This window comes from Aspergillus costaricaensis, assembly GCF_003184835.1.
Source record: "Aspergillus costaricaensis CBS 115574 unplaced genomic scaffold BO79scaffold_35, whole genome shotgun sequence".
Lineage (NCBI taxonomy): Eukaryota > Fungi > Ascomycota > Eurotiomycetes > Eurotiales > Aspergillaceae > Aspergillus > Aspergillus costaricensis.
The window spans coordinates 227,685-245,334 of NW_020291835.1; the positions used below are offsets into that span (position 1 = coordinate 227,685).

At 47.4% G+C, this 17,650-nt stretch overlaps 7 protein-coding genes across 7 annotated transcripts; all 7 read left to right on the forward strand.

Annotated features, from left to right (window-relative positions):
• The first annotated feature begins 387 nt into the window (after positions 1-387).
• BO79DRAFT_274115 (uncharacterized protein) lies at positions 388-1,174 on the forward strand. Its single transcript, XM_025687571.1, has 3 exons — positions 388-543; positions 761-967; positions 1,047-1,174. Exons 2-3 carry the CDS (start codon positions 854-856, stop codon positions 1,134-1,136), a joined length of 204 nt encoding a protein of 67 aa, XP_025535843.1. The 5' UTR covers positions 388-543; positions 761-853; the 3' UTR covers positions 1,137-1,174.
• Positions 1,175-1,336: 162 nt separating this feature from the next.
• BO79DRAFT_50045 (uncharacterized protein) lies at positions 1,337-1,855 on the forward strand. The gene is made up of 2 exons (XM_025689343.1): positions 1,337-1,712; positions 1,780-1,855. The coding sequence occupies exons 1-2, from the start codon at positions 1,413-1,415 to the stop codon at positions 1,798-1,800; spliced, it is 321 nt and encodes a 106-aa protein (XP_025535844.1). The 5' UTR covers positions 1,337-1,412; the 3' UTR covers positions 1,801-1,855.
• Positions 1,856-2,576: 721 nt separating this feature from the next.
• On the forward strand, positions 2,577-4,059 carry BO79DRAFT_231935 (uncharacterized protein; the record flags this gene model as incomplete). Its single annotated transcript, XM_025684194.1, has 4 exons — positions 2,577-3,038; positions 3,117-3,189; positions 3,240-3,358; positions 3,400-4,059. 4 exons carry the CDS (start codon positions 2,577-2,579, stop codon positions 4,057-4,059), a joined length of 1,314 nt encoding a protein of 437 aa, XP_025535845.1.
• Positions 4,060-5,088: 1,029 nt separating this feature from the next.
• Positions 5,089-6,416, forward strand: BO79DRAFT_221182 (uncharacterized protein; the record flags this gene model as incomplete). Its single annotated transcript, XM_025683508.1, has 10 exons — positions 5,089-5,101; positions 5,240-5,248; positions 5,489-5,496; positions 5,607-5,688; positions 5,740-5,767; positions 5,879-5,910; positions 6,038-6,092; positions 6,138-6,257; positions 6,305-6,327; positions 6,376-6,416. 10 exons carry the CDS (start codon positions 5,089-5,091, stop codon positions 6,414-6,416), a joined length of 411 nt encoding a protein of 136 aa, XP_025535846.1.
• A 3,385-nt stretch (positions 6,417-9,801) lies between these two features.
• On the forward strand, positions 9,802-11,839 carry BO79DRAFT_211100 (uncharacterized protein). Its single transcript, XM_025682947.1, has one exon. The coding sequence runs from the start codon at positions 10,098-10,100 to the stop codon at positions 11,583-11,585; it is 1,488 nt and encodes a 495-aa protein (XP_025535847.1). The 5' UTR covers positions 9,802-10,097; the 3' UTR covers positions 11,586-11,839.
• A 2,604-nt stretch (positions 11,840-14,443) lies between these two features.
• On the forward strand, positions 14,444-15,166 carry BO79DRAFT_157027 (uncharacterized protein; the record flags this gene model as incomplete). Its single annotated transcript, XM_025678843.1, has 1 exon — positions 14,444-15,166. The coding sequence occupies one exon, from the start codon at positions 14,444-14,446 to the stop codon at positions 15,164-15,166; it is 723 nt and encodes a 240-aa protein (XP_025535848.1).
• Positions 15,167-16,179: 1,013 nt separating this feature from the next.
• Positions 16,180-17,311, forward strand: BO79DRAFT_211101 (uncharacterized protein). Its single transcript, XM_025682948.1, has 2 exons — positions 16,180-16,718; positions 16,784-17,311. Exons 1-2 carry the CDS (start codon positions 16,228-16,230, stop codon positions 17,274-17,276), a joined length of 984 nt encoding a protein of 327 aa, XP_025535849.1. The 5' UTR covers positions 16,180-16,227; the 3' UTR covers positions 17,277-17,311.
• Positions 17,312-17,650: the final 339 nt, after the last annotated feature.

The window sequence follows — 17,650 nt, forward strand, 5'->3', positions numbered from 1 at the left end:
AAACGCATGGTTCTGTTTACCACACGTGTTTGGTATGGGTGCACAATTGGTCTTGGGCGTCAAGAACGAAGGAGAGTCAAAGGAGGATTGCGAAATAAAGAATAAGGAAGGAGGATTTGGGCAACAAAACGGCTGGCTTTCAATAAGCCATCGGACGGCGTGTTAAACGGCAAAAACGAGAAACGGCTGGGCGGGCAGTAATTCAATTGACTGACTATATGGTAAGACTGCGGGAGGTTGGGTTGATGTGCCATTTGCCCATCGATTAATCACATTTATCAATAGTTTTCCCGAGGGCAACGGGCGGTCAACAGGCTTCCTGTTTTTGAGCTTCGGTGGATGGCCGAACAATTGAGGTCGCTTGTGGGTATGACAGCATGACAGGGCGCAATATCGCGATGTTAGTCGCTAGGAGATCGGAGTTGCTGGAAAGGCGGGATCGACCCTCGAAGTTACTCCGAGCCGAGATCGTCATGTCAACTATCTATCACGGCTCTCGATGGCCTTTCTCCACCTCCCTCTCAGCTTCCTGCTGACAATCAGGTACAATATGCATATGGTTCTCAACCTTCTAGAGCATTCTGCTGAGCGGAAATATCTAAACTCAGTTATAAGTGATTAATTATCACTTACCGGTCAATTGTTAATCTGGTCTGGAACCCAAGGGCAAATACTGTTGTAAGTGACTATTGCTACTATGTATAGGCGCCATAATCTAAGCTCTAAGCCCGACCCGGGAGTGGCTCCAATGGGCTGAAAGCTTATCACTGCCACCTCGCCTTCTCGTGTCCATTGCTCCTGTGAATCCCTCGATCTTGCAGTCGGCTGGAGCCGTGGATCCTGCGCAGATCCAATGGTTCATGCAGCTAAAGTGACAGTGTCCTTTCTCATCTGCCTAACATCTCCACTCTTTGCAGAGTACGCTGTCTTGCTACCACGAGCTGGTCTACCTAATTACTTGGTCCGTGTGGGATCGCCCAATAGACGATGCCAATGGCTTGGACTATGAGATCTAGACGCAGTAGTTTGGGGTTTAGCTTGCCTAGTTGCTATTTTCTTTTTCACAATGGCCAGCGATGCTGAGCCGTATGGGTCCATTGCTGCATCGATGCCAGAGTCCGATACGGCTTTGGTGATGATTCTGTTGAGGATCAACGTGAGTAGAGCAGAGCACTGACCTCGTTATTGCGCTTCTTCGAGGATCTTCACGTTCGGATGAGAGGAGCTCAGTGATCCGAAGTATCCAGACCATGATGCCATGGGCTCTGGGAACAGCATAAAAGGGCCCTCGATTCCTGCCCTTCTGTCTGTATTCCATCCAGCATCACAATCACATTATCTCTCCAATCCTCTACAAAGAAACACTTCTACTTTAGTTTTTATAACTAATCTTTACCACTACAACCGACACCATGCGTTTCTCCGTCATCTCTGTTTCCCTCCTCTCCCTCTTCGCCTCCTCGGCTCTGGCTATCCCCTCCGCTTCTGGCGCCCTGAGCTGCAGCGATGTCAGCTCTGAGGTCTCTGGCTACGAGCAGCGTCTCGCAAAGGCCACCGACACCAGCTCTCCCAAGTACCAGGCCGCTCAGAACCTGATCAACTCTGCCAAGAACCTCGAGTCTGCCGACTGCGGCAGCTCCAGCAAGAGATCCTACTACCCCCCCGAGAGCACCGGTCTCATTGGAGAGATCCTGAACGCTGTTGACTCGCTCGTGAGTATCCCTTCCATAACATAGTGCCGGTTTATGATATCCCATCTGACTCGACTTGGCAATCTAGCTCGAGACTCTCGGTCTGTAAACGACCAACCTATCACCGAGAAGTGCGACTCTCGACGTCGCGCCTGGGATCGTCCCGATCAAGTTCCCTCACAGAGTCGCCGGACGATGGAGGGATGCAATGTTCAGGATGACCTCGGTATAGGTTTTTTCCTGAAGGGTTTCCCTATATCACAATGCAAATGCAGGGGTCAGGGATCTGAATGGAATAATGGCGATGTTTCCTATGTTAATAATGGAGATGTACGGGTATAGCTAATAATATCAACCTGTTTACTGAACTTCTTTGCAGAAAAGCGTAGCGAATTGTACCTTCCGCTTAGTTGTAGGATTGTTTTTGGTATCATCCGGTCCGGTAATATCAACCTGATCCCACGCGTGCTTTTTCCTAGGAAAGAGCCTAAGTGCAGTCATGAGTCACAGTCCGTTGAATGGGATCTTGCGCTTTTGTCGCGAGTTAGATAGAAATCTGGTGTTTATACGAATGAATTGAAGATGACACAATTCTGCTAGTCAGTTAAATTGAATGTTTTCATACAGGAGGATTCCGTGAAGTCGCTGCCAAAAAAAAAACTAAGAATACCAGATCTTCGAAACAAAGTTAGAATGTGCGCAACCATACACACTTTTCAATGAGTGCTGTTGAATGCTAAACGCATAAATACTACTTCCCCATTTCCAAATCTGGTAAGAGCATACAGACCTCCACATCAGGAAGTATACCACACTACCTCCTGCCACCTTCACAGCTCGATTGAAAACAGTTGTTCCGTCATTGTCATCAACAAGATCGTTAACATGCATTCTTACAGATCCCACGTGATCAACCAAAACGAACAGAATCCATCATCACTGGACTCGCTTTGTGAGTTCCTCAGCACTCCTCGGTCAGACCAACAAACTAGTCGACTGGGAGTGCTAGAGTTCACCCATCCGAACTGTCCACCTGTTTATCGCAAGATTGACCATCAGTGCTTGTTGCGCGACCTTGTCTCTGAAGCAACAAATACTGCAGAGTCATGTTCTCTGTATGGCCGAATTGTACTGGTTGAGAATATATCGCGTGGTATCGTGGAAATCCTGGGCTCGACCCTGGATATTGATCCGTTGTTCTTCAAGGCTCATATTGATCGCAATGGCTGCTCTAGGAATCAGATGTTCAAATATGTAGATGATTCATGCCAGAAGTTCCTTACGTGCCACTACCCTCGAGCCATTACGCTGGAGGGCGTACAGGGATCTGTTGAATCTGAGAATTATGTGAGGCAAATAAATGTTGATAGGGATGCCCTCCTTCTACATTCGACTCCAGAAAACACATTCAATGCGCTCATTCAGCATCGCTGCTCCGTCTGGGTAAAGTCTTATCAAAGTGGTGGTTGGCTTGGTATGTCTATCGTTATATATCTTAGTATTATCTCTTCTAAAATAAAACGCTAACAGCAATAGCCCTGATCCTAGTTGACCCTCCAGTCCTCAACGGTGGTTTCCGACTAACCCCAGAAGGTGGTGCAGTGCGTCCCATTACAACCACTGGCTGTCGACTCTTCCAGGGTGCCAACGGAGACACCTCCGGTACTGTCCTCCCCGACGAGGGCGGCTATCCGACCCTTTCAGCGAGGGAGATAGTTCACCTTGTCCTCCTCGAGACGGACTATTTGATGACCTCATTTACTGCTGGAAGAATAGACCCGCATCGTTCTTCGACATCACCAGACCCCCGATGAGTTTTCTGGCTTACTTCCCCATCCAGATAGCCCTCGCTGAATGGACGAACAGCCACATTGCAATGGTCCTGTTTCTCCGACACTACGACTCGGAACTGATCAGAAGGGCAGTCAGAAAGAAGCTTGCCGAAATCAAGAAAAATCCTGAAGACTGCACCCGTCCGCCCAAGCAATCTGAGTCTAGCGTCTCGAACTTAACAGGCTTCCGCCGCTGGTTCATGTCCACTATCAATTCTCCTCAAGCTCACGATAAAACTACCCAGCCCCGCAAGAGCTCTAAAAAGAAAATCTGCAAAATCAATCGGTCTGACCCTATGTTCCAGATCTTCATGACCATGCGAACTTGGATCATGCCCATTATCACGCAAAACTACCGGGATATCAAGTACCTTAGATCTCAGACATTAGCCCTTCCATCCATTATCGACTCTTATGATGCCGTTATCAACAGCCTAGGACAATTCGCCTCGGCCCTTGATACAATCTTACCCTGTGGTAAAGAGTTCGCCAATGACCGCACTAACACCATCATACCCTACCGTCGTGACTTTTGATTTCTATGGGATCTAGTCAGAACTCGTCTTTTTTTTTTTTTTTTATTGTGTGCAGGCGGTCTACGTGACGCTCGTGCTGGTGTTGACTATATAGATTGGCTGACTATCTTTGTATATTGGTTCAGCATTAGGTGTGTGCTGAAATGGCTGATAATCGATAATATAATTGTTACTTTGTTCTTGACCTGACTAATCCTACAATAAGCAAAGAAGGTTATGAAGCAATTTGATTGATTATGATCATGCACCGTGTAGCTTCTCTGTGATATCTGAAGCAGATTAGCAGCCTGCGTAAACTACTACACTTCATAATCCATACACAAGGGATGGAAGTAGAACCCCCACCCACTCCATCTCAGACACTGACGTCATTAACTATTCCAACCACGGTTAACCAGAAACATCTGTCACATCGAACATTCCCTCCATAGACAAGACGTGACCTACTTTTACCCTGCAGAATGCCATACCGGTCACCTATCTATACTCACGATCAGAGATCCTAGGTATGCAGGACAACCTAACTCCCTCCCTTACCCCTCCATACCATCATCACAACCTACATACCCGATCTACCCACCTTGATTCAAACTTAACAATAAGCATAACCATCACACGATCAATCAAAACCAGGGATGGAGAGATAAAGCAGACGCAAAGAATGCTATCTGCGGAGGTAGTCAGTCAGTCAGTCAGTCAGTCACAACCGCGTAGAATGTGCCAAGACCCAGACACCTACGGAGTAGGTAGCTCCCTTCAACCCCTCCTTGATTCCTTATCCGCACTTGACACCTCCATCCTTCCATCCCCCCCTCTCCTCCTCCCTTGTACAGGGAAGATAACCAAGTAGGCTAGGCTACTTACACAACCAACGCACGCATGCCATTCCTCACGCCCCCATGTCCCACGACCACCCCCTCCCCTTAGCTCGGTAAAGCGAAAAAGAAGGAGAAAGACTCCCATCCCCACCCACTTTACCCACCCACCACCTGTCATATCATATCATTATCCATTTGCCAAGGCAAAAACATGGCATGGTATGGTATGTCACCTCCCCTTCCTCTCGGACGAAATACAGAAAAAAAAACTTCACCTCCACCTTACCTAAGTAAATTCACCTACCTAACTTAGTTTGATTCCGACTCCACTATACCTGCTGCGTATACTATACCAATAGCAGTGAGTGTTAGTATGTGTGGAACTGGAACTGAGACTGTGGTATCAAACGGCCATGCATCGATTCGGTAACGGTAACCGCACTAACGAGACAAACTCTGAAGAAAAAACAGGGATTAGAGTCGATAGTTCAACTTAGCTAGCTAGCTCAAGTGGAACTGGGAGGGGGTAACGTAGCACTAAGTAAGATGGACATGGACTGGGGCGTTCAATAGTTGCTACCTTTTTTATCTTGTGTACTTGTGCTAGGTAGGTTACTATGTGGGTGTGACGGTGGTGGTGGTGGTGGTGGTGGCTGTTTCTAAAAATGTCCCTCTTAGTATCATTTAGTTGTACAATAAGGACTAATCTAACTACCTAGATTGGTGAAGTGCGCCGTTGGAATGACTCCACTGGTGGGGAGTGGGATGTTAGCACTTAGCAGTCTTGGTGCCATGGTGGGTAATCCGGAGTGTATGTCTCTATCTGTCTTTTGATTCCGTAGTATAAGTAAAAGATTGTTAGTGTGTGGACTGTGGAGGGACTGTGCCGAGTAGGTGGTACGTGATGAGAAGAGGTGACAGTAGCATGTCCCCCTGTCCCGGCAACTTTCTGTCTTTCACGCAGTAGACAAGACATGTAATTCTCCCTTAATGATATCCAGTCCGCACCCCCTCCTTCTGCCTAGCCTAAAAGGTATGTAAGCAAAGTAACCCGACTCATCACATCACACAGACAGGATAATCCCCCCTTCCCCAACAAGTGCAGCCACCCTCCAATTTTATTCCAACTGTCACACAAACCTAGTCTACTAGGAAAATAGTAGTGGACACACCATGCAAGAAGGTTATTGTCCGAAGTTTCATCATTGAGCGTTGGTGCGCCCTCATCCATATATAGCTAACCTGAAACGCCCATTATAGCGCTAATTGGTCATTGAGACACCCGGGGGTTTGGGATCACCGAATGTTGTACCACAACAGAGCTATTTCTTATCTGCACATAGAAAATCAATATATTGAGTATGAGGAGCCCGGCTTTTTGTGAGAACTTGTAGGATAGGGCATCTTTGCCGGTAACCTTGTTTGAGGCTTGAGCTGTGGGTGTGTGTGGGTGAGTGTTTCATGAACCAGGTCCGTCGACGTAACTTTATTCGAACAGGTTCGCGCGATACGAAGCTGGATGTTGCTGCAGTTGTTTAACAGTTTAAAGGATTGTCCATGCGATGTGACGAATGTATACATAATGGCTGGAAACCGGTTTCCTAGAGTTTGGAGCAGCAGCCTGAACCCAATGGATATAGCGTATCATTCAGGGGCGTGATATCGCATCCCCAAAATAAACCTCCATAGAAGGGCAGAGTGAGTGGTGGCAGCCATAAACTTCACGTCCACGTCAGACTCGAGTCAAATCATCGTGTCTGGGTGGTTGGGGGGTACGTGCAGATGATACGTCTGGTGATGTGCACTGACATGCGGGTTGGAAAAGTCTGGAGATATATCATGGGGTTGGAAAGTCAAATGAGCATTGGCGTCGGTGGCAGTGATGATTATCAACTCAATCTTGCGCTAAGACCAGCAGCGACAATGGACATTCTGGTGAGTTTGTTTGCGCTGTGGTCGCTTGGCTGGGACAAAGTAAATCAGCGAGAAGACCACTTGAGACGAAGTAAGGAGGAACAATAGTATAAGTTAAGAGGTGCTAAAAATATACTATACTTCACCTCATGGAGTAAGTATCCAGTCGTAGTCGAGGCGATAAGGGGACTTCCGTGATGTCCTTGCTCCGTCGATGCCCGGCATGAAGTTCTGGTAAGTATGTATGTCTTATCTGTAACTGTGCATTGCATCCCAGCCACATGCGCCCGTTGGCGATGATGGAGAGAGCGAGCGAGCTAGCTAGCTAGCTAGCTCCCTATAATCTACTCGGTACACACCACATATACTGTACACCATTCAGGAAGGACAGATAATCCTTTGTCAAGAACGGAGTCTCCCACCGTGCCGAAATCCGCATCCGCTCATGCAGTGAGCAATTAGCTTAACAGTTAGCAGTTAGCAGTTTAGCAGCCCATCCCCCTTGGCTGCCCCCTCTCATGCCGCTCGGCTGTTTCACACTGCAACCACCGTTAGCTGCGTTCCTGCATAAGTCCGGAGGAGGTTCGGCCGTTGACTTTTTCTCACACTCTGCTCTGCTCCCGTCTCCCACTAAAAGAACAATTGATTAGAGTGAAAGTACGTGTATAGACGGAGACTAACCGCGGTGATGATCCGACAATCATGTCTATTTCGGGGTGTCGTTAATCTACCGATGACGCCCGATGATTTTCCAACCGCCTCGGCGGGGATCATCGACGGTGTGCACTGATGGATTGGATTGGATTGATTGATGGATTTTCCTCAACCTATTGCCTTATTTTTCTTCTTCTCCTCTGTACCTAGTTAAGTAGTACTGTGTAGTGTATGTATGATTACTTTTGTTTATTTACTCAATTGTTGGGGGGGGGTCTTCCCCTTACTATATGTTGTAGTCCTGGAGATCTGTTTAATTTGTTGTGTTACCTGGTGATCTCACTTGCTTATTATACCACCACCACCACCAGCATCTCGACTCCGTAAGTGGATGCAGAACCTCCCTTGGATGCATCCCGTCTGCAGGGAGGTCCGCGTCTATTGCTGCGGGTATCTAGCAGTCCATGCGAGAGAGTGTGTGTGTGTACCAAAGAAAAAGCGAAAATTCTCCCATTCGACGGTCGGGCAATTGAATAACCCCATCACGGCATGAACCGGACCACCCACTGAAAAGTGGGCATAGAGTGGGAAGAGGAAGAAAGGGGGTGGGAACGCACGTAAACAGAAGAAAAGAAAAAAAAAATAAGAAAAATTTACGAACACCGGACGGGAAGATAGTTCCCTATTTTTTTTTCTTTTTGATTTTTTTCTTCCATTGCTTGAGGGGTCTGGTGTGTTTGAATTAGACATGCTCCACTGGGCTGGAGCAGCGGCGTTGCTTGGGAGTTGGGAAACGGTTCCCGGAGTTCATCCAATGCCAGGAACCAGGGGCAGGAAATGTATCAGATTGAGATGATGACGCTTATGTTGATGTTTGCTGATAACGGGTTGTTGTTGGTTGTTGGTGTAGTACCGCAATTGATGGAAAATTGGGATGATGACTGCGATCGAGATCGAGGTTGAGGAATAGACAAGATAGTTAGTGAATCCATCCTACTTTAGACTAGGTCTATCAAAAAGATGGGATCAATGCGCCGTGTCATTTCTCTGGGGGACTTTCCCAATAATTAGCAACCACCGCTAAAAAGGGGATCCTCCACTGCCTGCGAATTCTGCAGTGGATCCCCAACAACGCTCGACCACTTCGCTCTGCCCCGACTAAAGCTGTGACTAAGTAAGATGCTAAGTTAGTTACGTTAACTAACGCCGAGAACGTAAAAGCGTGCATCACAAAGCAACAAAGAAAAGATGACTTAAGATAATAATATGAAGGATCTCAAGGGTTAGAAAGGACAGGGGAAAATACAGGCATGATGAAGAATTGCATCCACATGGCCCCAGTTGACTACGGATTGCTGGATTCTTGGCGGGAGTAAAAGCAATCTAGATGTGGCCGCCATCTGCACGCCACGCCCATTCCATTTGCATTTGGAGATGAAGAGTTTAGTTTAAACTGGCAGAGAAAAAGTCAAGCACTGACCTTTGACCTCCCGACTGCGCCCGTGGACACGTCTAATTCGTTTGCCCTTTTCCCCATCCATCCAATATCGGGTCCCGTGGCGCTTGACTCCTCTCCAGACTTTTTCCTCCCCGGCAAACGAGTCCCGAATTTCTTGGATAGCTTTTTTTTTGTTCCTTTTTATTTTTTTCTGTTTAGTTTAACCTTCTCCGTCTTCTCCGTACTCCGTCCACAGTAAGATAGCTACTTATGACCGAGTCCGACTATCATTGCTGCTCCTGGCCAGGGTTTTAGTCAAGAACCGCGCATGCAAGGGTTGTCCACGTCCCTGATCCCGAGCATCCTGAGGCAACGGACCACTTTTTCGCTGCTGCAGGAGAGTCAGGTAAGGATGGAGAGAGGACGTAAGCACGCCCTCCCCTCATTCCCGTGAAGCTTTAACGCGGCTTGTCCTGGATTCTTAGGGGTCACCAACACGTATATCCGGGATAGGCGAGGCACAGGAGTAAGTCCAGTAAGTGTAAAGCGCCTAAGTTTGGTGGTGGCGCACGTGTCATGCACACTTGCTTCTTCCCATTCCCTGCAAATCCCCTAACTATTTCCCCTCCCTTTTAGTTTGTTAGTTTGTTAGTTTGTTAGTATCTTAGTATCCTTCGTCACGGTGGATCTGCTCATGGTCCGTCCACTCCGGAGGTTGTGTGATCGAATGGCATTTCGGTGGCTTCGTTCAAGACAAACCTCCAGGGTCGGATCCACTCCGTTTCGAGCATGCCATCCCGTGTGGTCAATATACCCTGTCTGGTCCCTGTCCGGTATATTTGATATCCGTTTGCCTCCTGTCGGCTCTTACTGGCTTCCCCTGGCGGATTTTTTTCAACATCTATTTCTGTGACGCTTCATCTCTCTCTCCATCTCTCGTCATCTCACGTTCCTTTCACTCCTCCTTTCCTCGTTGCTGTTATTGTTGCATGGGTGACCCTTGACAACACTAACTGCATTGCTATCATCCCTCTCACCTCTCTCACCTCACCCATATCCCCGTCCATATAATCTTTCATTATCGACCTCGGGGGCGTACAGAGGGTCCCCTTTTTTTAATTTATTTCTTTTTATCATCTTTCTTTTTTCTTCTTATTTCTTAAGATCCTCCTCTTCCTTCCCATTCTACATCCATCCCTCCTCAACTACTCAACATGTATTCTACTACAGCACCTCTTGATTTGGATTATCTCAATGAACAGTTGCTTCCCCGGCGCTACGAATCGGAAGAAGAGGAGACGTCAGAATCAGAATATGGGGCCCATGACCATGCCTTTTCGCCTATCAAGACTGCCGGTCCCTTCGACTCGGATACCAGTGCAGATGAGCTTTCCAATGTGAATTCCCCAGAGTCGCCAGTCGACAAGTCGTCATTCGCCCGCCTCCTGTCAGCCTATCCATCCGGCAAACAAAGTCGACCCGTATCCATGGATACGGTGAAACGAAGCAGTGGAACGACATTTGTACCAGATTCGTACATTTTTGACGACGATGACGACGTGATCATTGAACTGCCCTCCCCTAGTGCTACCTCTCCTTTGCAATCTCCCATCTTCCTTCAACCCACAGTCTACCAACCTCCGGCGTCTCCCCTGTCGCAACAGTCACGATCTCCGTCTCCGGCCCTCAGCGAGTCGGATGAAGAGACAGACGTGCTCGTAGCAGAGCAGGTCAAATTTGTGGAACCCTGCGCCAAACCTAATCTAATCCTAATCAGTCCCGTCACCGACGGATCAGTCGTCGAAGAACCTGAACCTATGTCGGCAGTTTCTGCAGTTTCTGCAGACGTTCCCGATCGCTTCCCACCGGGCCAAGGGCTCTATTCCTTGAACCAGGGAACCAAATCACAGCCTTTGTTGAGCGACAAACGGCCCGACTACCTGGGCCACATCAAGCGCGGCAGCTTGCAGCTGCACAGCAAATATGCGAAACAAGCCCCCAAACGGGCCGATACGGACCCCTTCACAATGCCCAGAGCTCTTGCGGATGTTCCTGAAACAGCCCAGCCGATGACCATGCGCTCGCGTTCTATGACGTGGAATCGACCACAGACGTCCGCCGACAGTGCATCGAACCGCGGTCCCAAAGCGGGTCTCCTCCGCCGTCCGCCATCTATGCAAAGTGTCGGTGGTGCTGGTGGTGGTTACTCTCTGTTCCCGAGCACCAGACGAACCCCTGCATATCCTAGCGATGAGTACCACGCTCGGTCCACCTCTGTGTCCCACTCGATCGCCAGCTCGGACATGAGCCAGCCAGCCTCGCGCACATCCAGTCCAGCACCATACTACTCCTCGCCTACATTCAACCGACACCGCTCGGGTTCATCATACAGCGTGTCAAGCGTCCCCGGCAACATCTCACAGCGGCCACCATTGCGTAACTCGATCATGAAGAGCTCAACCGCATCGAGCGTATACTCAGCCAGCAGCCTGCGATCGGAAGTGGAGAGCGTGCACAGCCTGGAACCACGGGAAACCGCCGAGACAGAAGTTGCCAAGACGGCGCGGCGGAAGAAGAGTTTTCGGCGCAGCAAGCAACCTAAGCTCGAGAGCACGACAACCGAACCGCTCCCAACAACTCCCAAGAGTTTCATGGGGTTCATGCTGCGAGGGCGGAGAAAGTCCACCATTCAAAAGTCTTAATGCTTAATTTTGTTTGTCAATTTGTTGGAACTAGTGTTTCATATTCATCTGTTTAACTACCGGTTTGGGGCAAATCGGCTATGACGGCGTTCGGTTAGCGGGATTAAGGGTTTAGGGATCTGGGTCAGGCGGCTACTTTGATCTGAATTTGGTTTTTGTTTATTCGCACTGGATGCTACTTTCCTGCTACTATATTACTCTAGTGTTTTATTTTCTGTACTATAAGAAGGAAACAAACAGCAGTGGTCTTCCCGGAGTGGGCCCATTCAAAAATGTTGAACATACCATCTCTATCTATCCATCTTTCATTTTCTCCCGCGTACGTACAAAGTAGACGAACAGTAAAGTGACTCGAGATCATCACGCTGAAACAATTGCATAAATACCCGTCACGTCAATCATCACCGAATCTTCCACGATCCTTCCATCGGCAATCCATCTGCGGCACCTACCGCCTTCATCCACGGGAACGAACCAACCCAGCTGACCGGCCCAAGATTTGGGTCAGATCTGGATATGGGAAAAGATGGCGATGAGATCTGACTCGTTCCCCGATCCACTTCATCTCGGTTGCGATCTACGTACCAAACATTGCCATTGAGATTGTAGTTGCCTGTTGCTGTCTGCTCGTATACCTTTGCCTTCTCATACACGCACCTCTCTCCCTCCTTTAGAGATTTCAATACAACTTAAGACAGATATAATCAAGAAATGACCCTGAACCCCTATCCTCGACCCCAACGAAATCTAATTATATTGAATTGAATGAGCGTATAGATTAAGATCGCCCAACCAATAAACATAGTATATTAAAACATAATCTACGAATATATGAACCATATATTGGCGCGGGAAGCAACTAGAAACTAAATAGATAGTATATGGATCGTTCTTCGGCATTTCATTTAGACTACGTACCCGTGCATCCAAATCCAAGTTTCAGGGTACGTAGACAGGATAAATTCAAATGAAGGATATACGGGTGGATCCTTGACGCGGGCACGGGCACATCGCTTAGAATCTGATGTGCCTCAACCTGACTAACTAAGTATTTACTAAGTATTTACTAACCAAGTATCTGTCTAGTGTCTAGATACCTTGACAGTCAGTTTAATCAATGGTACGCTAACCGGCTCGCTCGCTCGCTCGAGTCACGTTCAGCTCCCGGATGGTTTCATCCATCCATTCAACCCCCATCGGTTAGTTTTAGTTGACTGGTACGAACCATGATGTACGGAATTAGGGCTCGGGCTGTGGTGCCGAAGTCCGAATGATCACTTTTCGTCTGTCTGTCTGTCGATCAATCTGCGCATTAAGTTTCATATCTCTTCATGTCTTCTTTTTGTGGGTTTGACGTGGCTTGACATGTCATGACTCGGAGAGTTTGCGCGGGAACAACTGACTCGTGGGAAGCCGGGATGCGTGGCTTTTCAGCTGAGCGTGTCATTCTTCTTCTGCTAAGCGATGTGGCAAGTTTGAGGGAATGAGTCGTGTCTACGACTCTACGCATCTCTGTATGATGATCTTTGTGGAGTGAAGGATGGGGTGGATGGGGTGAATATGCCTTGATATTATGTGGGAATGGAATTCAATGGTAATGGTTTGATTGGATGGATGGATGGCTTGTAAGCGAAGCAGGGAGATGAATGAGAGGATGGGATTTATTCATCGTTGATTGGACTAGTTAATGCACTCGCTTGAATGGCGCTGGGGTATATAAGGCACCTTTCCCCCTTCTTCTTCTTCTCCTTCTTCTCTCTCCCTTTGCAACCTCCAACATATGGTCACCAAACATCTATGATGCTCTATCGGTCATGGTTTTCCCTGGTTTACTCGGATTTAGCAGCTACAACAAGAATGACTTCCAAACCACTTAACCATGTACAAGTCATTCCTCCATTAAAACGGGACTCTGGCGTTAACGCATTGTCCAGAAACTTATTATTTGTATCTGCTAGACTTATGATGGGCAACCGGAATTGTATATGAAGCAATCTTTCACAGCGAAATGTGACTTCTTTGCTTAGATGAGTTACGTTGACGCTCCTCGTACATTTGTTTTAGAAATGCCGCGCAAATAGTGCTATATTATATTCTAATTGACATGGCTAAAGCCTAACGACTAACGAGAAAGAAGACACGCTGACCACCTAACCGTCAATTGGTAGTGTACACAGGACCACCTAAGCAACCCGATTCAAGCCCATTTCTCACAATTCCTATGTACTCATTCGAAAAAGGCTTCCTCAGCATCTATAGTGCAAGTCGAACGGGTCTCTGGGTCATTGGGCTCGCTCCCCTGAGGAGATGGAGGTCTTATCATCAATCACCTAGCGGGACAGAGAGAAAGTACGATCTTATGCGTTGTGGGGTATTGGGTATACGAGATATGGTATATACTCTGGTAATTGTGCTGGTATATCGATCCAGATTGTTGTTGGGCCTCCGCTGTGCCCAGCCCGCTCTTTCGCAGCCACCAGCTTAAGGTAATGACAACAAGCGTGGTATATGGCTGAAAGACCCCCATATACAGCAACAAGGGGGCCTGCCTTTTCTTTCAAAGAGACATTAAGAATGAGACACAGAACCATTACGTTCCGGAATCCTTAAGACGTAACGGGGTGAGTGTAGCCAGCGATTCCGCTCAAAACGGTGTATCGATTCTTTTAAATTACAGTACACCGGGACGTGCTTGCCTCTAGTAGTAAGTATACTTGGCGCTGCTTGTCAGACGGAGGAGTTCTGCTGAAGTCTCCTCTAGATTCTCTTCGCTCCCAAGATAAGCACCCTCCACACTCACATACACACCCATAAGCACGGACTTTGTCTTTGGGTCTTTCTGATATTCGTTGTGAATCATGTCTCTCGAAAAAATTATTGATGATCTTCCTCGCAACAGAGAGCAATGGGTACAATATGCCAAGCGGGCCGGCCTTTTGCACAAGTCGCTGCGACACTGCAAGAAACTCCAGTCAGGATCTTGCGTCAACGATGAGCAATTTATGCTCTTTAGAACGATTTGCCCCCAACCCATTCACCCAGACTATTTTAATCCTGCTGACTATGGTCTTGACTTAACTACAGCCTCTAATACATTAGCAATGTCCCAAGGCTTCCAAGCCTACCTCAACCAAGTCGGCACAAACAACTTCCGGGGCCTGGGAGAATTTGGCACTACTCTCGTTCGACAGTGGGAAGTACTGGAAGGCTTTAGAAACAGGGATGATCCGCTTAGGTGCTCTGATGAAACTCCTGTTAAATCTAGTCTGATAAGTCTACTCCAGGCGCTTTCCTTGTTACCTACCACGACTGCCTCCGAGTGGCGTAGCACCAGAATCCGTTTGAGGGGAACATTCGGTAATCATAATCTTCGTTCAGGCGAGTCTCCTCCCCAATTTGTTGCAATCACAGATGGACAATTGCAAGATAAGCAGACAGGTAAAATCAAGTCTGTGCCTAAATGCAAGAGATACCTTCGCGACTTGATGGACAAGGCAGTCGATATGGAGGAGGCTGCTGAGGTTGTAGCTTGGGTCAGCCAGTATCCTGATACTGATAGAAGTACCAATACACACCAGTAAGCCACCCGCAACCTAACCAATATGAACACGTTGGTAACGAATTGGCATGGTCGGGTTCTTGTTTCAAAGGATGGATGCGAAATATGGATAACCTTTGCAGGATATGACAATTCTTGGGCAGACTACCTAGATGGCCGTGGTGGAAGTGGAACGAGGCAACCCAGCCTGATGACGATGCAAAGATACGGTCCCTATAATATAGGGAATAGACGCCAAGTATTGCAGGTGTCTACAATCCTGCTTGCTATTTCACTTTAGTCATACATCCAGCATACTGGGTCGCAAAGGACGGCTTCAGAGTGGGTTAAATATATGCCAGGTCGCAAAGACCGGCGTCAGAGTGGCCTTGATATATGCGCTCTTATTGTGCTAAGAACACAACGACAGGCCAGAGAGCCAGAATATTTGTAAACGAATCTGAATGTATGCTCTGGTCCTAGATATAGGGAGCTATGATAAAGGCAGGCGAAGAAATAATTGGCACATAGTTATATGCAAACTTCATTGCAACGTGCTAGCCTATAGCGGATCATTAACATACGGTCATCTACTCATAACTTAGTAGTTATTATTCGAACTACTTAGTCGACTATCGTACATGCTGACGGAGGCTATTGGCTACGGGCTTGCAGCAAGGTGGACAGACAATACGGAATAAGCGGCCTTCCAAAGTCCCTTTACAAGCCGACATGCAGCTAGGCTAGGCTACTTAGAAAGAGCCATCTCATGGGTATTTTCGCATAGATCATCCTGATATGTTTACAGGCTGCAGAGAACGCCAGATGAGCTGCGCACAAGCCCGGGCCTACCATTTGTTGATACGCTGAAAGGGAGCCGGACCTCAGTGCCGAGGAGCCTAGTACTAATAATGCTATATTACGTGGTATGGAGTATTAATGGTAAAGCTTGCGTAGATGGTGAATCATTCAGTATCAGGTGACCAGCCACGCCCGCCCAACATACACGCATCTCCAATCTTACTGTTTCGACTCAATACAACTCTTCAACACCACCAACCATTCTAACAACGAGAACGCCGTCATATTCAATTACATGACAAAATGCCTAGCAACAACATAGCTGAGCAAATCGAACGTCTTTGGAAGGAATTGGTGGTGAAGACTCCTGAAGTGCTGGTGGATAAAGAGAATCAAGTAAGTGATATAGTCCTGGATCAGTACCAAATTGATCGCAGTCATATGGGACCATATTTTCTTAAAACCCTTGAAAATGAAGGACAGGGAACTGCAGGAGCAGATATATATGGGCCACGAACACTATTCCCTTCTGCTGATGTCCCAATTCTTTTTCAACCCATGTCCCGAGCGGAGCTCGAAAAGTACCCCATTTTAGCATCAAAACAGCCGAGAATGAGGGACTACGACCCCGCCATTGCCGGTGAATCGCCAAGTTCCCAGAAACACCGCATATACCAATGGGCCTACCATTTATTAGGCTGGGTGGAAGACTCCATGAGTCAATGCGGAGTAAGAGAAAACGCGAAAACTTTAGATGAACGACTACATAGGCAAAGAAAACTGAAAAACATACAGTAAGTGCGAGAGGCTATGAGATTCCTCTTTTAACTATATCATCTAACTAAAGAATTTCCAATAGCTGGCCCGATCCGTTCTATCTAGGCTGCATGCTGTTTGGGGCATACCCTTCTGTTCACGACCAATGGGGAACAATTCTTCGGATCGAGCCAGATATGGTTGATGGCCACCGTATCTATCCCCATCTTACCATTGGCCTAGCTCTATCGAATTGCGGGAAAGAGAGCTCCATGCTCTACGAGGAACTCGCAGCGATTATATCTGCTATGCAATGCCGGGCTTTTCAGCCTCGAGTTCCAGAAGATCAGGCTTTGTTTGAGGAGGACATTGAGACTATAAAGTCCATGCCTCGGGAGTTTGGGGATGAAAAGACGTTTCCTCTTCTCCTTCTGTCATTTCCGGGTCCCCAGAATTTCCGTTATTTTCATGTCTGTATGCGTGGGACTCGGATGCTTATTCTACAGTCTAAGCTATACAGCTTCGAAAAAAAGGAGACTGCGCCAATTGAGCTTCTAGTACGGTTGGCAATGAGCCAGCCGTTATCAGAGAATTAACTAACATGAGGTCGCACGGAAATGTACTTGCTGCACCCTCAGGTCGAAAAGACCGAGAAAATATTTTATGCTCAGGTCGATAAGACCGAGACTTATGATATCAAAACAAATTGTACAATCCATACCTATGCCTTAAAGAATGAAATTGCTGTCTCCCTGCCAACGAGTGCACCAAGTTTCTGGACTTTACACACCGCAAACGCAGAGAAGAAGAAGAAGGACTGCTTCTGCGTTTCTTCTCTTCTGATGTCAACATACATTATCTATTCAATGGATGATATGATGCAAGACACAACCATATGATTCCACTCCTCTAGATCCTCTGTGTCCATAACTGGTTGTACTACTAATCGTGACAGGCAAGCACGGCAGCT

What these genes read in the sequence shown, in the direction of transcription:
- BO79DRAFT_274115 (XM_025687571.1), top strand. Translation starts at nt 854, where the DNA reads ATGGTTCATGCAGCTAAAGTGACAGTGTCCTTTCTCATCTGCCTAACA. An exon ending in TACCTAATTACTTGGTCCGT is followed by an intron (nt 968 to 1,046) that starts GTGGGATCGCCC and finishes TAGCTTGCCTAG; the next exon opens with TTGCTATTTTCTTTTTCACA.
- BO79DRAFT_50045 (XM_025689343.1), top strand. Translation starts at nt 1,413, where the DNA reads ATGCGTTTCTCCGTCATCTCTGTTTCCCTCCTCTCCCTCTTCGCCTCC. An exon ending in TGAACGCTGTTGACTCGCTC is followed by an intron (nt 1,713 to 1,779) that starts GTGAGTATCCCT and finishes TTGGCAATCTAG; the next exon opens with CTCGAGACTCTCGGTCTGTA.
- BO79DRAFT_211100 (XM_025682947.1), top strand. Translation starts at nt 10,098, where the DNA reads ATGTATTCTACTACAGCACCTCTTGATTTGGATTATCTCAATGAACAG.
- BO79DRAFT_211101 (XM_025682948.1), top strand. Translation starts at nt 16,228, where the DNA reads ATGCCTAGCAACAACATAGCTGAGCAAATCGAACGTCTTTGGAAGGAA. An exon ending in AGAAAACTGAAAAACATACA is followed by an intron (nt 16,719 to 16,783) that starts GTAAGTGCGAGA and finishes AATTTCCAATAG; the next exon opens with CTGGCCCGATCCGTTCTATC.